We start from the raw sequence: 20,420 nt of genomic DNA, 5'->3' as shown, positions 1-20,420 counted from the left end.
TATAGAGGTTACAGTGGTGGTGGCGATGAAGGTTGACGTTCTCCGGACGGTTGTACGTAAACGTATGAATCGACAAAAAAAAATTCTGAAACAGATCGGAGTGGTTGCACGAGATTAGGAGACAGCGTATTGAATTTCAAGCCGTCCTTATTCTTAACAATGATCCGAACAGAGTTTGTTGGGTTCAATTTAATCAACTTCACCAAAAAATTAAGCTATGTGTCTTATCTTTGTTATTTGGTTAGTCTTCTTTTCGTTTTCATATTATTTTATCTCTTGTTTTTTTATGCCTTCAACGGGAAGAATCTAAATATAGGATAGGATGTCACTAGATATAGGGGTATTATTGGATTATGGAAAATTGAATAGTTCACAGGATAGTTACCTAATTTAGGCTAAAATCGTGTATATGGAACCTAATATCTCTAGAAATAATGTGCTTTAACATTTAGTTTAACTATTTTATTTTTTAAATTACCAAAATAAATTTTGTTTCTATGTATGTAGAAGTATGAGAACTTTATTTTCTTTCTTTTTTATAAAATGATATTTTAAAGATTGGTTTATAAAATAGCCATATTTGCCAAAAGTGAGAAGAAAATAGTGGAATATGCTACTGGATTTATTATTCATAAAACCTAAATAAAGTGTTCTTTTGTTTTAGATAATGGTTTGTATGAAAAAACTATGTGGGGGGGGGGGGAGCTTATTGAATTAGGAGTTTGAGAACTTTTTAAAAGTATCTTCTCTTATTGTCACATTTACAAATACTATATGAATTCCAAACCTATTGGATTGATCATTTGAATAAATTATTTAATTTCACCTTATTGGAAAATAGAGATTTTGGCAATAAATTTATCAAGTCGGATTTAGTGGAAATTGGAAAACAATATAATTTATTAATTTAAAGTCCTATTTTACTATATTAATTGGAAAATTTGATATGTCTACTATATTGTCTAATGTTTATGACCTATTCCTATTTTAGACCTAACTTACTAGCTGATATTTAAGTTTTAGACCTATTCCTATTTTCATTAAAATAAATATAATTTGGTTATAGAAAAATATAACACACTAAAGTAATTGATTAAGCATTTTCTCTATTAAAAGAGAAGTACTATTTTATCTACCATAAAAATATCGTAATAGATTCATTTCCTTAATTACATATATTTAATTATTTATATTAATCTATTGAATATATAATATTTCTAAACATCTTAATAGTTATAAAGATATTAAATTACAAATCTGTTGAGAAAAAACTAACAAGATCTTACCAAAAATTTTAAATGTCTTTTAAATTAATAAATTAAATAATTTCGTAATTAGTAATATAATATTATTATAACTAATTTTTTAAAATAATATTATCAAACCGAATAAAATAAAATTATATGCTATTTTTTATAAATTTTATAATTATTGTCTATTATATATTAAAAAGAAGTATTATATAAATTAAATATGAAATGATATTAAATTGGTAAAAATGTTTTTTTAGATAATTTAATTTAAATAAATAAATAAAATAGCATTCACCATTTCAAAAGATTAGAATGTTATTATCGTTTAAAAGGAATAAAATTTGTAAATTATGTTATATTTTTAGATAAAATAAAATAAAATTGTTAATATATGTTAAACTTTTATATCTACAACTCTATATTATCTATTTATTTATCTTAAAGTTACAGCATTATATTATATAAAATTTATTATATAAAAAATAGAATAGAATATAGCTAACATTTCTTTAACTGCTATTTACAAAATATGCTATTCGAAATCTTTAATTTTTTAATTCATTTAAGATACTAAAAAATTAATAATAAGTTTAATTTGATTTTTAATTATGAGAAAATATGTTGAAAAATTTATATATAATCTCATCACAGTTTTAATATAAAATAATGCATTAGTTTAGTAATAGAAAAAAACCATATAATTTTTTTATTCAAAAATTACAAAAATGAAAAGTTAACTGCACGGACGTGCGGTACAAAGTCTAGTCATCTTAAACAATAGACGACTATTTACCTTTGTAATACATCGTTCATCCATTCTGCAGATGTGTCAACACGACATACTCATCAAATCTACACATTCATATGTGTTACTTCTCCTTACAATATGTAAAAATGTTTTCTTGATTTATATACCCAATCTTCCTCAGCCTTTATATACAAAATCTAAAAATTCTTATTTATTTTCTAATATATTCCTTAAATAATTCAAATGATATTTTTTTTAGTATTTGTTAGAACTGTATTCTAAAATATTCCCTTAAATCTCTGGTATATCATATTCTTAATTTCTCAGAAGATAATAACAACCAAGTTTCGTATATGGAAAGCTTCCAACCAAAATTTTTGTTTAAAATTGAGATCTGACAAAAGTATAGTTTGTCAAACCTCTCAGAAATATATTTTCGAAATTAAGATTTAGTTTTTATATTTTTAACTAATACGTTAACGAGAGTATATTCCTAACCTAAATCTCGATTATAATATTAACAAAAAAATTAGGGAATAAAATTATATCTATGAACACTATAGATAGAGCACTCATATTGACAATAAATCTATCAATACTATTAAAACATAAGCATTTTTTATCTACTTACAAATACTCTAGGTTGGTCATTATATTTATTTAACTTCCTATTATTTCTCATACAATGAACTTAAGTTATTATATATATATATACCATATCTAACCAATTTGATTGGGTTTTGGTTTATTTTTCGGTTAATTTGATTCGGTTTTGGTTTATTTTTGGTTATTTTCGGGTTTTTTGTTTTTTTCAAAAGAAAAAAATCAAAACTGGACCAAACCAATCTTCAAAACCCTACCCAACTAAACCGAAATTAAGACCATAACCAAACCGAAAACCAGAAATTTTGGTTCGGTTCGGCTTGATCGGTTCGGACAAAGACGGAGGGCTATGTGTGATTAGCTATTTATCGGATGAGATAGTAACATTCTACGTTTCATTATTATCAACAGCTGGTATGCAATATCAACTAGCAGTGTAGCACATAACCCGTAAAGCCGGTTAAAGCACGCTACAGTAATAGCTTAGCCCAAAAAGCTCCCAATTTGAGATTGATAGGTTCATTTAGACATCAGATCAATCCAGAGGCTGAAGCACTAGGGGTAAGCCGTACTGAGGCAGTAAAGTGATATGATCCACCGGGGCATGCTTATACTCGCAGGAGAGGTTAAGCCGGAACCGTTGAAGGATCATGGTGAGTACGGTCTTGGCTTCAATCATGGCAAAGTTTTGGCCAATGCAAGCCCTTGGCCCTATTGAAAAAGAGACGAGAGCGTTTGGGTGATTAGCGGCTTTAGAAACACCGTTTTCGAATCGCAGAGGGTTGAATTTGTCGGCGTCGGATCCCCAAATGACCTTGTCGCTATGCATCTTCATGAGCGGAAAAATTAGGGTTGTGCCCTTGGGAATCTCTAGGTGTCCTAGCGTCAAATCTTTTGATGTTTGTCGGGATGTAAATGGTACTGGTCCGTACAAGCGAAGCGACTCCATGAACACCATGTTCATCTACAAGACAAAATAAAAACATGTTTTCTTAAGCCGCAAGAAGCTCTCTCTTGGATCACAAGTAAGCTTTAATTAGGTTTACCAGTTTGAGTTTGGAGAAAGTGTCTGAATCTGGGGTTTTGTCTTTACCACATTCTTTGAAAATCTCTTCTCTGAGTTTCTCCTGCCAATCTTGGTGCAAGCTCAGCAACATCGTTGTCCATGTCAATAGATTCGAGTTATTTTCGTAGCCTGCAAAGAAGAAACTCTTGCACTCATCAATTATCTCTTCAATGCTCAGGGAAGATTTCAACATGATTCCAAGAAGATCTTCTCCATAATCTGGTTTTGATTTTAGTCTCGAATCTACGATTTTCTTGACTGAGTTCTTCATTTTCTTATCCAGCTTCCATATCCGGAAATTTAAAGGCGTAGGAAGGTACCTTGGGACACAAGAAAAGCAAGACTAAAAAATTTGTCTGAACAGAGAAGTTAAAAAAAAAAAAAAATCAATTTACTTACTGGGTTCCAGGGATAAAAATGTTAGTGAGAGAGATAACACAACACTCTATAAGCTCTTTTTGTGTTCTAAACACTTCAATTCCTTGGGCATAACTGCTTCCAAAAGCAGCGGTTGCTATAATATCAGCCGTTAATCTATGAAATTCTCTGTTCATCTCCTTTTTCATAATCAGTTTCTCTGTTTTGTCTTCACTCCACTCATCTAACATCCTCAGTGTGCAATCCACCACCACTTTTGTCATGACCTGATCAATAATATGATTATATTAATTACTATCAAAATCAACTTGAGAAAGAAGGATATAAAGACCTTGAGCCTATCGAGGGAGAAAGCAGGGTTCAAGATTCTTCTATGACGAGCCCAGTCAGCACCTTCGAGAAACACAAGTCCTTTACTGCCGACAAGTTTAAGGAACTCGGGTCTTATCTTCGATCTAGTAAAGAAACCTGACTTGCTCGACAAGACTTGTTTCACAAGTTCAGGATCTGAGATGGTTAGTCTCGGCTCTGTTCCGTCCCAGTAAAGAAATGCCTCTCCTAATAATAGATAAACTTGTGCGTTACGCATTCATTACAAAAATATAAAGATGAACAGAGAGATTAAACTAGAAGAAACGGCACCGTATTGAGATATCCATTGCTGATAATGAGGAAAAATACGAGGAAAAATATCATGGGAGATTTGATCAAGGACTGAAAGCTGAGCTTCTCTCTTCATCTTGTTTATCTCCACGAGGTTTCCGTACAAGAATCTGTATTTTGGACCTGAGATTCCTTGTTTCTTAAATCTTCTGGTCAACACAAATGGCTGCCAAACAAGGATCATCAAAGCGTTGTAGATCTTGAGACCAACAAGAAGCAAAAGAAGGAGTGCTAAGATAGGATTAATCGGGACTATGAGCTGCATTGTAAGAACAAAACGTGTTTTTGTTTTTGTGCTTGTTGAGTGTGTAATTGTTGGTGTAGTATATTTTATGTTCGATCTACACTATATAATGACATGCATAGATAACGTCTACGTTTGAATTTGAGAAATAAGTGAGGCCAATTAGTCAGTTTCTGTTTTAAACATGAAGTAAGCCACATACACGTCTACTTATTTTCATTTTGAGACAGAAGTAATTAATTAAATAAAATGTGCATGAAAAGTAAATAAACAACGGCCAGCAATGCAAGAAATGTGAAAGTATATAAAAATAACACATGATAGCAATCTGCACTTGCACTGTCTCAAATAAGTTCAAAATTTGATAGCTCCACCTCCGCTTATATATGTGTAATTTTCTTTTGAAATTATTGTTATTATTATTATTGATAACCATAATCATCCCAGATGTTTTCTAAATTCAAAGACTAATTATCTCACAAAATCTTGTATTCGTATACACAATTATTCCACCAATAAGACATGGTTAGATGGCCAAAAAAAATCATAACCCAGGGTAAAAACAACGGCCAGCAAATAAAAAGTGCATGAAAAGTAAATAAACAACGGCCAACAATGCAAGAAATGTGAAAGTATATAAAAATAACACATGAAAACAATCTGCACTGTCTCAAATAAGTTCAAAAGTTGATAGCTCCACCTCCACTTATATATGTGTGCAAGAAATGTGAAAGTATATAAAAATAACACATGAAAGCAATCTGCATTGTCTCAAATAAGTTCAAAAGTTGATAGCTCCACCTCCACTTATATATGTGTAATTTTCTTTTGAAATTATTATTATTATTATTATTATTATTATTATTATTATTGTTATTATTGATAACCATAGTCATGCCAGATGTTTTCTAAACTCAAAGACTAATCTCACAAAATCTTGTATTCGTATATACAACTATTCCATCAATAAGGCATGGTTAGATGGCCAAAAAGAATCAAACCCAGGGTAAAAACAACGGCCAACAAATAAAATGTGCATAAAAAGTAAATAAACAACGGCCAGCAATGCAAGAAATGTGAAAGTATATAAAAATAACACATGAAAGCAATCTGCGCTGTCTCAAATAAGTTCAAAAGTTGATAGCTCCACCTCCACTTATATATGTGTGCAAGAAATGTGAAAGTATATAAAAATAACACATGAAAGCAATCTGCACTGTCTCAAATAAGTTCAAAAGTTGATAGCTCCACCTCCACTTATATATGTGTAATTTTCTTTTGAAATTATTATTATTATTATTATTGATAACCATAGTCATCCCAGATGTTTTCTAAACTCAAAGACTAATCTCACAAAATCTTGTATTCGTATACACAATTATTCCACCAATAAAACATGGTTAGATGGCAAAAAAGAATCAAACCCAGGGTAAAAACCAAAACTTTAACTGAAGTCCATTTATCACTAGGTCCACGTTGTTTGAGATTATAGATCTTAAATTAAAAACATAATTAAAGTTTTAACATTTTTTTTGATCGATAAGTTTTAACATTTTATATCTTAATTTATAGATCTTCTTTATAAAAAAAAAGAGAAATTACTCAGATTAACTCTAATCATACATATAATGACTAGAGTAACTCATATATTTATGTATTTACTAGAATAACTTACAAGGGACACAAAAATACCAAAAAACCAGTCTAAACCTCATTATTCACTGTTTTGCCATTTTATTTTATTAATATGAATAAAATTTTAATTGTAAGAAAAATAGAAATCTTCACTTCTCTTTCTCTCTCGCTTAAACTGTCGACAGAGAAAAAAACTTGCGACTTCTTCTTCTTCTCCTACGCTCATCTCCGATCTCAGGCAACTCCTTCTCCGTCACCACCTCCAAGTCACGGACGCCTTCGATTTCGAAAACCCCACATCTCGTATTCATGTTTGTTGCGAGAGAGAAACCCTAATTCCATACCACCGCATACAATTCCCAGAAACTTAAACTTGTAAGTCAGAAATCCATTTTAATCTTGTTTGTTGTTCTTTTTGTTAACACTATTTGATTGATTGGATTTTTAATTTTGAAAACCCTATTTCCCAAATCCCCTTTTCCTCTGATGTTAAATCCAAACACGTAATTTGTTTTTTTTTTTTAATAATTGAGCACAAAGGTTGTCTATTTGATATTGTTTTTTTTGTTTTAAACCTTTGTTTCTACTTAAGACAGCAACACTTGTACTGACTGTAACCGATTGTGTTTGTTGTTTATCGCAGGATGGCTTCATCTTCTGCCATTAGAATGTATCCTCGGCGCTTGTACGAAGTTGGGAGAACACCAATTCAGAACAGAAGCATGAATAATAGCTGCTTTTTGTCGAATCTTCAGATGGTTGAAGAAAATGTTGGTTTGCGCAGGTGTTTTCATTCGCAGCAATGATTCATGCTTCAGGTGTTTTCATCCGGAAACAGAGTGATGGCTCAGATGTCGTTGGATTTGAAGAGATGCAAGGCTGATGTCGTGGTCGAGAATAATGGAGATCTCGACCACCTCAACCAACAGTTCAGTATGGTGTTGTCTGAAATCAGAAGACCACTGACGTGGATTGAGTTTTGGCGTTCAAGGCAAGGAGCCTTCTCGGTTCTTGGTTTGGTCATTTCAGGACTATTTGTTTGCAAACGGTTCAGTTATTGACTCTTAGCAATTGCTTTTAATATTTCTACTGTTTTGTGTAGCATATGTTATGAATCATAACTGCGTCCAGGTTCCAGACTTTAAAAAGTTCTTTTTTCAAAATAAAGTTAAAACTCTACAAAATAAAATTCCTCATATGGCGTAGTTTTAGAAACCAACAACGGTTCACGGTGATTGTGGTGATCAAGGCTTAGTTTTAGAAACCAAAGACTACCGTGGAATAAAGGTCATTTTGGGTTGGCTGATTACGTAAAGATTACGAGAAAGTTTTTAAAACTAAAGATATATTGAAGATGCAGTTGTAAGTCACCATGTTTCTAAGTGGAAGGTCACACGAAGAAGAAGACGTCAAAGAACTAAAACCTAATTGGACATATCTTTTAGATTAAACCAATCACCCCCATTATTTAGTGATATCTTTCTGTAAGCGAGATAAATTTTATTAGAATTTGTTAACTTTTTAATCTTTATTTATTAACTTAAAACATCAAATAAAAAGAAAAAGAGAGAGTAATAGTTATATTTTAGCAGCAATTCATGTGAAAAATGCTAAAACGGTTATGTTGAACTTGGAAGTAAATGAGAGTGATCCTATGTGGTTGTAACAAAGAGTGAGGACTTCATTAATAGCAAGTTCTCAAGGAGTCACACTTGATGGCAGGTAGGACTTGATGAGAATGAGTCGTCATAGATATATGTACCTTCACATAAGTTCATATATATGCCACTGTATTGTTAAAATATGAATCTAGAAATAAGAACCAAACAATAAGAAGATTCAGATTAACGGATAAGGATCAAAGAATGTGAAAGCCTTTTGAAAAGAAAAGGATGAATCATGTGAATCTAATACTATTTCTTTTAAATGTTACTCTCACTCACGTTATATATCCTAACTTATCTTCATCTTTTCATAACATTTTCTACCATTCAGAAAAGTTTTTATATGAGAACCTAAATCATAAATAAAAAATTTCAAATGAAATTGTTATCTTTATTCGCGATTCTTCTTCTTCTCAATCTCTTTGTTAGTACTAATAGTTTCCGACTGGATTGTGAGTATTATTTGGCAGTAACATAACTCAATATTAAAGACGATCAGAAGTATTAATTATACTGTATCTTAAGTCTTTGTTGACGAGTGATTATTTGGTTATTTATTTTTATTGCGAGGTTGTAGATGTGGCAAGTGGGTCAAGCATACCGGACTGCTCGCACGCGTGTGGACCATGTACACCATGCAAGCTCGTTATGGTCAGCTCCAAGTGCTCCGCCTCAGAGTCCGAGGCTTGTCCTGTCGTCTACAAGTGCTTGTGCAAAGGCAAATACTATCACGTGCCTTCTATAGCCTAACCCCCTCCTCACGTTATATCATCCGCTTAAGAGATCCTAAGGTTGTCTGTTGTTGCTTATTGTCTCAAGTTAGAGTGTACTTGATTTGTAATAAAAAAACAAGATTCGGTCATATACATGGTAAAGTACATACCCTTTGTTTAGAGAAGCTCGGTTCAGTCTAACCATTGAATCCTTCTTAACCTGGATTCCAGTTCCAGCCAATTCAAACCGGTTCATTAGCATAAGAGCCTTTTGTAAACCGATTTGTAAAATCTATTCTAAGATTTTCTTCAAGAGTTCATGATCTTTTTTTTTTACTTGCTGATTTACTCTATTACAGGTGAAAACATCGGAGCATAAAGCCTACCAGGATGAAGTTCTTCGTAGTTGCACAAAAAGCACCTGAGTATAAACCTAGTGTAATCACCTAAGTTTTTGTTTGTAAAATGTCTTTGCAATTGCAGTCTTTGCTAGCGAAAGGATATGACTTAGTGTCTGGAGTCACCGAGAAATCTTACATCACATAAATATATTTAAGGTAATGAGAAGTTATTATGTTGCATTGTATCACAAGTTATAGACACCAAAGAGGCAAAGAGCTTTATCTCTTCTATGGGTCTTTTTCAGAAAAGGTTATCTTATTACCACAGAAGATTACCTCCTCTTTCTTCAACTTCGATCTGTTCGGCAAACCAAAGCCTTCTCGGCGAAGGTTATCTTCGAACCTGGAAATCTGGAATATATCAAAATCCCTTGTCATCTCTCCATGTATACCATCCTCTTCATAACAAAACTCAGAAAGGCAAATAGTTAACATTTACCAAAGGATCTCTGCAAGGTTGTACCTAATTAACAAAAAAAAAGCATTAGTCTTCTGGTTATGACTTCAGAACTATAGCATTAAGTTTAGAGAAACAAATCTCCATATGAAAAATCAACTTACTTGGGTCGGAAAGGGTACTAGCTATCTCAGCCATGTTGGCATAAACTGCATCATTATTCTTATCTTGCACAGTCTACAGTATAAAAGATTTAATCACCAATCCCACATTCAGAAAACTACTTGTATATTTTTCATCATAAGTATACATTAGTTTTCAAATGACTAGTAAAAAAATACTTCTCATCATTACTATAAGCAAACTCAACAAAGCAACATCATAAGCATACTGAGAAGAGATTACCATAGTGTATGCAAAGAAAGCATTTTGAAATTCCCCAACAGATTAGGTGAAACATGAACTGCTTATCTTCGTTACTACAGTCACATTACTCGATAAATCAAGATCCACAAACCGGTTTAGTGACTGAACAGTATCAAAACATGGGGCCTTTAAAAAGGTTTACAAGGGGATAAAGAAGTATACATATGTTTTCCATAAACTTAAAACATATGGAGAGGTTCGAGTATTCCAAACCCCCATCCTATGTAACACTCGAGATGCAAAAATGGAGGCCATTATGATAGGAAACACTGGCCTTTAGGGTACACTGGAAAATTTATAAGTGTCAGAATTTACTTATATTCCAAAACAAGAATCTTCCTTCACAACAAGGTTTTGCTAACAAGACTCTCTCTCTCTCTCTCTCTCTCTCTCTCTCTCTCTCTCTCTCTCTCTCTCTCTCTCTCTCTCTCTCTCTCTCTCTCTCTCTCTCTCCAAATGAAAACAAGAAAGAAACAAAACATAAAACACCAGTCCATGACCCGTATCAAAACAGTGAACAACTGGTAGTGCCATCTCTAGCAGGAGGAGGACGAGAGAAACGCGGTTGGTGATCGTCTTCGTCTTCGCCATAACTACTTCGCGGGAGAGAGCTTTCAAAAGAAGTTTCCAGAACCATCGTTGAGAAAAAGAAGCAAGAGAGGAGAGGTGGCTTTCTTTATATTTAACTAGATATGAGCCCGTTGCGTTGCAACGGTTTTGTTTGATATTTTAATTTAATAGAAAACATAAAATAATAATCATTTTATTATAGTTTTATGATTGATTTGCATATGTCGTGTGAGATTTATTTTATAACTAAAAAAATAATTTACAAACATAAATTCAAGTTAAAATTTGTATTTTATAATAATGGTACATAAATGAATTGTTATCAATTTTCTATTTGGATAAGAAAAAACATTATACCTAAATTTTTGAATTGAACACAACCCAAAATAAGAAATTGAATAAAAAATAAGAAAACTTGAAAGTCAAATAACGTCAATCAAGTAAATGATAACATTATACATTTTCTTATGTACTAATCTAATGTTTTATTTAATAAGTTTTTAAATTTTTATTTTTCTAGGATTTAAAAAAAAGGAAAATGTTATATTTTATAAATATCCTTTTTATTTACAATAAAAAATAAAAAATAATATTGAATACTCCTTTACATTTTGATTTGGATTTTAGAAATAGAAAATTACTATTATATAACCTTATACAATTATCTTCTCTTTAGAATTTTAGAAATAAATAAATTGCTATAAAATAATTATTTCTAGTTACTAATAAATAATTTTAAAATTACTCTTTTTTTTACAATTTCTATCAATACTAATTTTACACTTCTTTTTTAAATTAATAATTTTTAGTATCATGTTCATCATCAAATTCTTTATTAAAATGTTTTATCAAATAAGTTTTTACAGTTCTCTTTTGTTATGACTTAAAAATATGATACAAATATCTCTTGTTTAGGATTTTTGTTTTAAGAAAAAAAAGAAAACAACTATCAAATATTCTTTTACAGTGTTTTAGGGTTTTAGAAAAAGAAATTAATATTACATAATAATTTACAATTATATTTTGTCTAGGATTTAGAAAAATAAAATTACTATGAAATAATTATTTCAATTTAATATTAACTATTTTGCCATTTTTAAAATTTGCCATTTTCAAAATTGTTTTTTTCAGTATCAGTAATATTTTTTACATTTTTAAAGTAATGACAGATTTTTATTAATACATTCACAATCTAATTTTTTAATCGACATATGTTATAGTGATATCAAGTGAAATATTTGAAGTTATTTTTGATTTATAAATTTTTAACACAAAATTATTAAAAACGAAAGTTATTTAGTAATAAGAAAATAAAAATTAATTTTACATTTTTGTTTTATTTAGAATTTGGAAAAGGAAAATTAATTATTTTATAACTAATTTCTCTTTAAGATTTTTATACACATAAATTGGTTTTTACAAAAAAAACTATATTTAGTTAATCATATTCACACATACTCATGTACAACAACAACCTCATAGTTAAAAAAATATGTTAGCATCATAAGATGTAACAACGATGATAAAAATTGAGTTGTATAAAGAAATTTACAGAAAATACTCATGTAATATATTTCACATCAATATTATTGTGTTTTGTAAAGAAAAATATGTGGAAATTAAACCTAAATATAGATGTGGAATATTTGTGTTGACAAAAAAAAGATGTGAAATATTTGTAGTTCTTTTGTCATAATTCTTTAACATACAATTATATATTAAAAAGGAAAGTTAGTTAATTATAAGAAATTAATAAGAGTACTTTTACAATTTTCTTTAGTTTAGACTTTAAAAAGAATATTATTTATTTAATAGTTATTTTTTATTAAATCACTTATTGTACTTGTTGGATTTTATAATTCGGTTTTGTTTAATATTTGTTTCTTGAAAGTTAATATTTATCTTTTATAATTATCTTTCTTTAATAAAAAAAAAAACTTTTAATAAAACTAATTATTTTTCAAATAGCTTTTTACAATTATTATTTTTTGTTTAGGCTTAAAAAACAAATTACGATCAATTTTTTAACAATATGTACTTGTAAAAATAATATAATAGTAATTTTTATAAAATCTTCAAAAGAACCATAAAATACTATTTTGTAATGAACTTTTTTCTTCTAAACCTCTTTTAAATCATAAAGAAAAGAGAATTGTATCGTTTTTTTACACATAACACAATTTTTTTTAAAAAATATTAACAAATAAATAATTATTTAAAATATATTTTTACAATTATTTCTTGTTTATAATTTTTTTAAAAAATGAAAATTACTATCATAAATTTAAAAATATATAATGTAAAATAATAAAAATGGTAATTTTGTAACTTTCCTTTTTTAAAATATGAAATCCTAAAATCTAATCTATTAATTTAGGGATTATCTACTATTTGAAGTTCTCATTTAAATTTTGGACCCTTTTATAGTTGTTGCTAAAATATATCATGCCTCCTATACAATGCAACCTACCAACTTAAATTAAACCAAATCTTAACCAACATAGATTAGTTAAACCTAACCAGTAACACTTTTATAATATTTTTGGTTAATCTCTTAATATAATTAGATCATATAAAACTGAACCACTCTTAAATCAACGAGTTCCATATCATTCCAGACATAAGAGAAAAAAATATCCGACTCATTTACAACGTAAGCATACAAAGATCGTGTATGCCTATGCTCATTGATCTTCCAAAAACCAAATAATTGTGGCATAGACCAACATAGGCTCATGTTCGTATCACTAACTTTACTTCCATATATTTACTCTTCACTTACATCATATCACAACATACACAGTTATGCAAGAACATGATTTTTTTTGTTCAATCAACCGAATAATGGTGGCATATGGTCACTAGATTTTTTTAAATATGTTTTTTATATATTACATTTTACGAGACTATGTGTATAAGTTTTTTTTTGAAAAAAGGCATAACTATGTGTATAAGTTAAAAGGTAAAAGGTGTGACAAGGCAAATTATTATACTAAAAATGAAAGAAGATTAAATACAAACTAATAACAAGTACAACACAAATTATAACACTATTAAATTCTATATATATTAATAAAATATTATATATATATGTCTAATATGTATATATATATAAATGTTACACAAAATATATATAATATTATATACACATATTATATATACCATATATTATTAATTGAAATTTGACAAATCAATTTCCGCCATTTAAGGCGGGTCCTAATCTAGTATAACTTTAAAAGACTGTTTTTGTAATGAGAATTTTCCTTTTTCTTAATCTCTTTTAAATCCTTAAAAAATAATTGTATCATATTTTGACACATGTCACAATTTTAAAATTTATTGATACATGTCGCAATCAATTTTTTTGTCATCAGGGTTATGATCTTTTTAATTAGAGTTTGAATTAATTAAAATTAACAGTAAACAGTCTTTCACTTTTTTTAAAAAGGAAAATTAGCATTTCACGGGTTTTATTTGTTGTTTTAATTTTATAAAGAATATAAAATAATATTTTTTTAAAAAAATAGTTTTAGGATTCATTATGCATATGTTTTTGAATTTATTGAATTTCTGGCCTCCCACTTTCTAGTAAGAGGTACTACGGTACGACGGTAATGACGTTTTTTTATTCAACTGGTCTAGAGTTAAATAACTTGCTGAACTTCAGCATCATCTTAACTTGTTAAATAACTTGCTGAACTTAAACCCATAAAATCGGGTTTTCCGGCCAAAACCGCAAAATCGATTTTCCCGTCAAAACTGCAAAATCGAGTTTTCCTACCAAAACCGCAAAATCGGGATTTCCCGCCATAACCAGAAAATCAGGTTTTCCCGCCAAAATCGTAAAATCGAATTTTCCGTTAAAACCGCAAAATCAAGTTTTCTTGCCAAAACCAAAATTGTTGTATTTATGGATTAATTTTAATTTTATGAACTTGTATATATAATTATAGGCTTATAAATTATAGGCTTATAAATTAAAATCTAAAGTTTTCTTATATGGTCTATTATGGACTCTATGGCAGCCCATAAAAATATGGGTTTTAGTGGATATGGTTCTTAATGGACATGGTTCTAATGGACATGGTCACTCTTTGTCCACAAACAATAAATGGACAAATGGATACGGGCTAATGGACATGGACTCGCCCAGTTTACAGCTATATGCTGAAGCCATTGTTTCTTGAAAATTCCTGGTAAATAGTCATAATAAATAAACATAGTTAAAACACAGAGAAATAATAGCATAACATCAATCGTTATGTCATCCAACACAACATAAATAAACGTATTAAATAAGCATAATCACAACTAAAAGTCAGTAAAAATAGGACAAACACAACAATAACCATAATCACAACCCAACCTTGTATATTTCTTGAAGCAACACTTATTTTTGGTTGTGTGAACAAATATGAGAGAGCTTAGTTCTATATATAGATGTGAATAATCATTGTTCCTCTTGGGTTATGATCTTTTTTTTGTCATTAGGGTTATGATCTTTTTAATTATAGTTTGAATTAAGTAAAATTAACATTAAACAATCTTTCACTTTTTCTAAAAAAGAAAAATTAGCATTTAATATTTCTTTACAGTTGTTTATTATTTCTTTCATAGATATCTTTACTTTTTATTTACTTTTACTTTTTAAATTGTTTTTATATGTAAATAATATTTTTTGGGTTATGAACTTCTTAATTAGGATTTGAATACAGGAAAATTAGCATTAAAAAGTATTTTACATCTTTATTTTTATATAATAAGTTTTTTTTGGTTTATGACTTTTTAACTAAGATTTGAATAAAAAATAGCATCAATCAGCCTTTTACATTTTTTGGTTTAATAATAATTGTTTTTTTTAAATCGTTTTTAAATGACAATTTTTTTTGGTTATGACCTTTTAAATTAGGATTTGAATAAAGGAAAATTAGCATTATTAAACAGTTTTGGTTATGACCTTTTAAATTAGGATTTGAATAAAGGAAAATTAGCATTATTAAACAGTCTTTTAAATATTTTTGGTTTAATCTTTAAAAAAGATAAGATTGGTTTTAGTTACATATATGTATTTTAACACATGTCACAATCTTAAATTTATAATTGCCATGTGTCACGATCGTGTTAAATAGTAACTTTGAAAAACCAAGATTTATATAATAAAATTATTTATACAGGTTTTAGGGCCGTAAAATTTTATGGGGCTTTCGTCTAAAGCCCAATTACGATAAAAGTCTCCGGTTTCCTATCAAACCGGTAACGAATAGGCACATTCGGTTTTACATTAAACCATCAACTGACTTGTTTTAAGAAAAGCGAAAATAATAAACGAAGAGATTATCGGGCTTTAAACAAGGCCCACCAATTGAATAATAAAAACCGTTATTAAAATAGCGGGCAGTTTTGTCACCAAGAGAAAAGGGCAGTTTTTAAAATAGCGGGGTAGTTTCGTCAATTTGGACTAGGGTTTTTAATTGAAACGCATGCTCTTTGTCCGTATATATAGCAATCATATGAATTCCTTTGGCAATCACCACCATCTCCTCACGACTGATTCTTTCTTTGTAGATTAGTGTTAGGGCTTAGTTAGGTTTCGCTGGAGCCTCCCGGGCTAGTCTGATGATAAAATTAATGAGGAATTAAGCCCCAAAGCTCCTGCTAGATTGGTGCCATTCGTGTTGCAGTTCTGTCTGAAATCTTTAACTGGCTTAACTGTGTCAAGGCAATGTCTAGATGCGTTTTAATGATTTTATTAGGTTGATGGTCGAAGTTGTTTGGCTATGATTACAAAATTATCCGCGCTTCTGAGATTTACATTTCTATGAAGTAATCGGAAAACATTGGTTGAATTTCTTAATATGAGCCTTCCATCTTTTGATTCATCTTTTAGTATTTCTTGTTTTATTGTTTGTGGGCATTGATGATTAAAATTAACAGCTTTACGCCAGTTCTGCTTCAGAAAATTCTTGATAGAAGAAGCTGTATAAACTCTGAGCCTTTTTGTATTCTTGATTTAATTTTATAATTGTTGCCGATGAGGAAATCCAATTAGGCGAGGTGCAGTGGAGCTGAGACCCTGTTTTCAGGGAGAACCCCTTGGCAGAAACTGCAATTTCTATGATGCTAATGGACTAACTGAGGCTTTGTTCTTTTTTTTTTTATTCTGTTTTCAATTAATTTTGTGATTTCTATTAATTCGTTTAATATATTAAATTAACCTATTGTGCAAAAATTAAAGTTTTTGGTTGGCTTGATCAACTAAGATTGGTGTATAATGTGTGCATTAAAAATGGCTTTTTAGTTTTACTAATGATAGATGTTTTACAATTCGTGTTATTTTGTAAAACGATATTGAATTAAATCAAACATTATGATCTGTAGTAGATGAACTCTCTTTTGTTTACAAATAGATATTTCAATTATTGTTATTTTTTACTGGTTTGTTTCAATGCGGATTTGTTTCTTGGTCTATTATAGTTCAATTGATGTCAAAGTGGCCGGGAAAGCACCACACCTTTTCCGACCCAAGTACAGCGGTTCTCTATATGGAAATTTGTTTCTCTAAACTTAAATTCTATAGTTTTTATGCCATAACCAGAAGATTAACGGTATCAACTTGAGATGAACCAATCAAGAAGCAGTTATGACGTGGACAAGAAGTAACAACTTTTCTTGGTAAAGGGATCGCAAGAGGTTTCTCTTGGATTTGGGCTCATCACGGTTAATCACCGTGTTGAGATTGTGATCGTTATGGATTGGAACTCAATTGGTGATTTACATTACACCAAGTGTTTTCGTAAGCTACCAGCACCATTGCTTGAACTTTCCGCAGATTGGTTGAATGTTGATGTTGTGCAAGGACTGGTGGTTTAAGTTCAAACAGAATACAAGACTTAGAGCTGCTTTTGGAACTCTTTTTAGCGTACAACGTTACCAGAAAACATGTTACGAACAAGCAGGTTGTGAGTGCTTCACTGGTGGGTTACAAAATTTTTAATACCCGCCGCGGCTTTACAATTCACGACTCCTCGGAAGGTAACATCCGGCATGAGTTTACAATGGCTACGATTGATTCAGCTCATCCTCATGCTACAAGTTCTCCACGCAGAGACGCAAATGATGCAACCAAGTTCTGTTCATGTTACATGTGTTGCGGGTCAACAATACGATATCATTCTTTATTAATGGCAACCATGTTTGAACCTTTGGTTTTCGATGTGAACTCTTGGAAGTGAGGTTTCCGTTTATGCTATGAGTGGAGAAGCGGGAGATATGCGTTGTAGTGATGATGATGATGATGAGGAGCAACATCACTGGTTCAACAAAGTTACAAAAGTTGGATCAAGCCACTACTTCCTTGCTCTATTTTTCTGCTGACGAGGATCAAGAGACACTATCTTTGTCATTCTTTTTACTGAAGCTTGAGGACAAGCTTCTTTTGCGAGGGGGCATTGAACCAATCAAGAAGCATGGATGACGTGGAGGTGAAGTAACAACTTTAGACGGGAAGTTTGTTGAGTTTACACTACAAATAATGAGCCGAGGAATTTGTTATTGGCCATTTTCTGGGAAATTGTATGGGACACTGAGAGAGATCTCATGTGTATGGGCTTAAGGTCTCTTTGAGACATGAGATTGTATTTCACTTCATTTCATCAATAATACCATAGCTGTGCTTATCAAAGTGACACTGTGATTGTCACAGGCCTCATTTATCAGCATTCCACATCCATAGAGACCAATCTTCTGATCCAGCCAACACAGCTGAATTCCACCGCAGGCCGTCCAACAGACATGTCTTAGGACTCACACTGTGGTCCTTAGAGTGTGGTCCTTAGAGATGCTTACAAAAGGGGAGTGTTGCATGGTAAGAGGGCAATCAGTTGGTGACAAGCCGTAACCGTTACATGAAACTCATGAGTAATGTTGAGAAAGAAAACAATGGGGTATCTAGCAGAAAGAGAGAAAACAAGTAGGAAATTAGAAAAAGTATGTGACACTGATGCAAAAATGGGGACGATGAGATTTCTGGTTCTGCTGTTGAGGATAAGTGTGAAGATGATGCTGTTGATGACGACCAGAGTTTGAAGCGTGGTCGTAGAAACTCAAGTCTAAGAGGTGGTAGGAGGAGTCGGATGTATTAAAGACTATAAGCAATTTAACTGGTGGCTGCGATTCAGCTGGTTGGTTTGTTCTCATGTGTAGTAGCTCCAGAATCAATCTTTATTATCTTTTTCATTCTTACTTCTCAATGGAAAAAAATAGTTTCGTTAGAGTTAATAGTTTCATACTCTGTTAAGCTAGATGAATTTCATACTTAAAACCAATTGGTAGTAAGAGGAGTGTTCATCTATCTTATATATTGCTAAGGATCTCTTCCAATACCCGATGTGAGACATTTGTCCCTAATACGCCTCCTCAAGATGATGGCTCTTTCAGAGTCAATCTCGGAATGTTTGGACAAGGATCGATGAGCCGACTTTGGGCTGGATCGATAATAGATCGGGTTGGACTGCATGGATCGGACTCTGATATCATATTAAGCTAATTGGTGATAAGAAGAGTGCCCATCTATCTTATATATTGCTAAGGATCTCTTCTAATACCCGATGTGAGACATTTGTCCCTAATATACTGTTGCTCAGACTTCAAATATGACTTTTCCAGGTGATTTTGCTGACACATGGTATCATGTAGTTGAATTGCTAGTGTGGAATTTCATTTAGCAATCCTGAGTCTCAGTCATTAACATATTAATGTAATGAGTTAGAACCGTTTTTCTTGCAGAGCTTCTTGAGGTCTGTCCTCGATGAGATATCCTCGTTGGCAACATGGACGAGTTCAGAAGAGTTTCATCTGCAAAGATTTTTAAGGTAATCTGTTTTCTCTCTATCTCTCTGCAACATTTTATTGGTATTGGTCTACCATCATTTTCCAGATTTTAACTGAAAGTTGTACTATGGGTATATGAAGGTATTTTATGATCAAGGAGAATTGAAATTAACGTTTAAACAATGCTTTTAAATCCGACGGTACACTAAACCGAACTATTCTAAATCACTGGATCATTGGATCGCTCATGATTGAAAAGTATATTAATAAATTAATTTAAAAACTTATATAATCATAATTTTTGAAAACATGAAATAAACTAAAATCCATGAGTTTTCTTAAAATATAATTAAAAATTCCAAATTTTATTTTAATTCCAATTTTCATTTGACATGCATATATTTACGACAATAAATTATTTAACTTAACTTTTTATAGCAAGATGGGATTTGGGATTAAGAAAAATAGATAATAAATAATTAGATAACAGTTATTATAATTAATTTTTCAATCCAGCATAGACCAAAAAAAAACTAACTTATTGCTTATCAGTATATAACAATAATAAACTAGTGTTGAAACACAATAACAACTTTTGGCTCTTTTTGTTACCATTATCTTTATTTTCTTTAGTTGGTATAGTTAAATTTTCATCATAATCCAAAAATTACAAATCAAATGGTTTAATCAGTATTATAAACGGTTAATACATCAAAAAATTTAACAATTTGTTTTTGAAAATACCATCAGTTTTTTACCAGTCAATTAGTACTGAATCATGAATTAATAACAGTTTTCTGGGTTTTTCATTAACAAATTCTGCACTAAAT

At 30.7% G+C, this 20,420-nt stretch overlaps 2 protein-coding genes, 1 long non-coding RNA gene and 4 other non-coding genes across 9 annotated transcripts; 6 read left to right on the top strand and 1 right to left on the bottom strand.

Moving 5' to 3' along the window:
- Nucleotides 1-2,980: 2,980 nt before the first annotated feature.
- LOC108842111 (cytochrome P450 709B1-like) lies at nt 2,981-5,096 on the bottom strand. Its single transcript, XM_018614924.2, has 5 exons — nt 4,691-5,096; nt 4,380-4,606; nt 4,070-4,314; nt 3,651-3,990; nt 2,981-3,568 (listed from the first exon to the last, which is right to left on the bottom strand). Exons 1-5 carry the CDS (start codon nt 4,974-4,976, stop codon nt 3,140-3,142), a joined length of 1,527 nt encoding a protein of 508 aa, XP_018470426.2. The 5' UTR covers nt 4,977-5,096; the 3' UTR covers nt 2,981-3,139.
- Nucleotides 5,097-6,544: 1,448 nt separating this feature from the next.
- Nucleotides 6,545-7,779, top strand: LOC108840250 (uncharacterized). Its single transcript, XR_001947844.2, has 2 exons — nt 6,545-6,965; nt 7,234-7,779. It is a non-coding gene; the product is annotated as an uncharacterized LOC108840250 (long non-coding RNA).
- Nucleotides 7,780-8,565: 786 nt separating this feature from the next.
- Nucleotides 8,566-10,185, top strand: LOC108841083 (uncharacterized). 3 transcript variants are annotated; one of them, XR_001948053.2, is made up of 4 exons: nt 8,566-8,706; nt 8,832-9,045; nt 9,327-9,524; nt 9,619-10,185. XR_001948053.2 is itself a non-coding variant. In XM_056992613.1 (3 exons), exons 1-3 carry the CDS (start codon nt 8,631-8,633, stop codon nt 9,390-9,392), a joined length of 363 nt encoding a protein of 120 aa, XP_056848593.1. In that variant the 5' UTR covers nt 8,566-8,630; the 3' UTR covers nt 9,393-9,592. The 3 variants fall into 3 exon arrangements, 1 of the variants encoding a protein (XP_056848593.1); XR_008937883.1 differs by having other exon boundaries at nt 9,614-10,184; XM_056992613.1 differs by lacking the exon at nt 9,619-10,185 and having other exon boundaries at nt 8,825-9,045; nt 9,327-9,592.
- A 6,166-nt stretch (nt 10,186-16,351) lies between these two features.
- Nucleotides 16,352-16,495, top strand: LOC130508904 (small nucleolar RNA snoR134). The gene has a single exon (XR_008943088.1). It is a non-coding gene; the product is annotated as a small nucleolar RNA snoR134 (small nucleolar RNA).
- Nucleotides 16,496-16,533: 38 nt separating this feature from the next.
- LOC130508901 (small nucleolar RNA U36a) lies at nt 16,534-16,624 on the top strand. The gene has a single exon (XR_008943085.1). It is a non-coding gene; the product is annotated as a small nucleolar RNA U36a (small nucleolar RNA).
- A 43-nt stretch (nt 16,625-16,667) lies between these two features.
- Nucleotides 16,668-16,759, top strand: LOC130508854 (small nucleolar RNA Z223). The gene has a single exon (XR_008943038.1). It is a non-coding gene; the product is annotated as a small nucleolar RNA Z223 (small nucleolar RNA).
- A 29-nt stretch (nt 16,760-16,788) lies between these two features.
- On the top strand, nt 16,789-16,900 carry LOC130508859 (small nucleolar RNA Z278). The gene has a single exon (XR_008943043.1). It is a non-coding gene; the product is annotated as a small nucleolar RNA Z278 (small nucleolar RNA).
- The last annotated feature ends 3,520 nt before the right edge of the window (nt 16,901-20,420 follow it).

This window comes from Raphanus sativus, chromosome 2 (genome assembly GCF_000801105.2).
Source record: "Raphanus sativus cultivar WK10039 chromosome 2, ASM80110v3, whole genome shotgun sequence".
NCBI classification, from domain to species: Eukaryota; Viridiplantae; Streptophyta; class Magnoliopsida; order Brassicales; family Brassicaceae; genus Raphanus; species Raphanus sativus.
The sequence above is the reverse complement of the archived record's forward strand: the minus strand, read 5'-3'. Positions and strand labels throughout refer to the sequence as shown.

What these genes read in the sequence shown, in the direction of transcription:
- LOC108842111 (XM_018614924.2), bottom strand. Translation starts at nt 4,976, where the DNA reads ATGCAGCTCATAGTCCCGATTAATCCTATCTTAGCACTCCTTCTTTTG. An exon ending in ATTTTTATCCCTGGAACCCA is followed by an intron (nt 3,991 to 4,069) that starts GTAAGTAAATTG and finishes TTGTGTCCCAAG; the next exon opens with GTACCTTCCTACGCCTTTAA. An exon ending in CTTTCTCCAAACTCAAACTG is followed by an intron (nt 3,569 to 3,650) that starts GTAAACCTAATT and finishes TTTGTCTTGTAG; the next exon opens with ATGAACATGGTGTTCATGGA.
- LOC108841083 (XM_056992613.1), top strand. Translation starts at nt 8,631, where the DNA reads ATGAAATTGTTATCTTTATTCGCGATTCTTCTTCTTCTCAATCTCTTT. An exon ending in TAATAGTTTCCGACTGGATT is followed by an intron (nt 8,707 to 8,824) that starts GTGAGTATTATT and finishes TTTTATTGCGAG; the next exon opens with GTTGTAGATGTGGCAAGTGG. An exon ending in TCCGCTTAAGAGATCCTAAG is followed by an intron (nt 9,046 to 9,326) that starts GTTGTCTGTTGT and finishes ACTCTATTACAG; the next exon opens with GTGAAAACATCGGAGCATAA.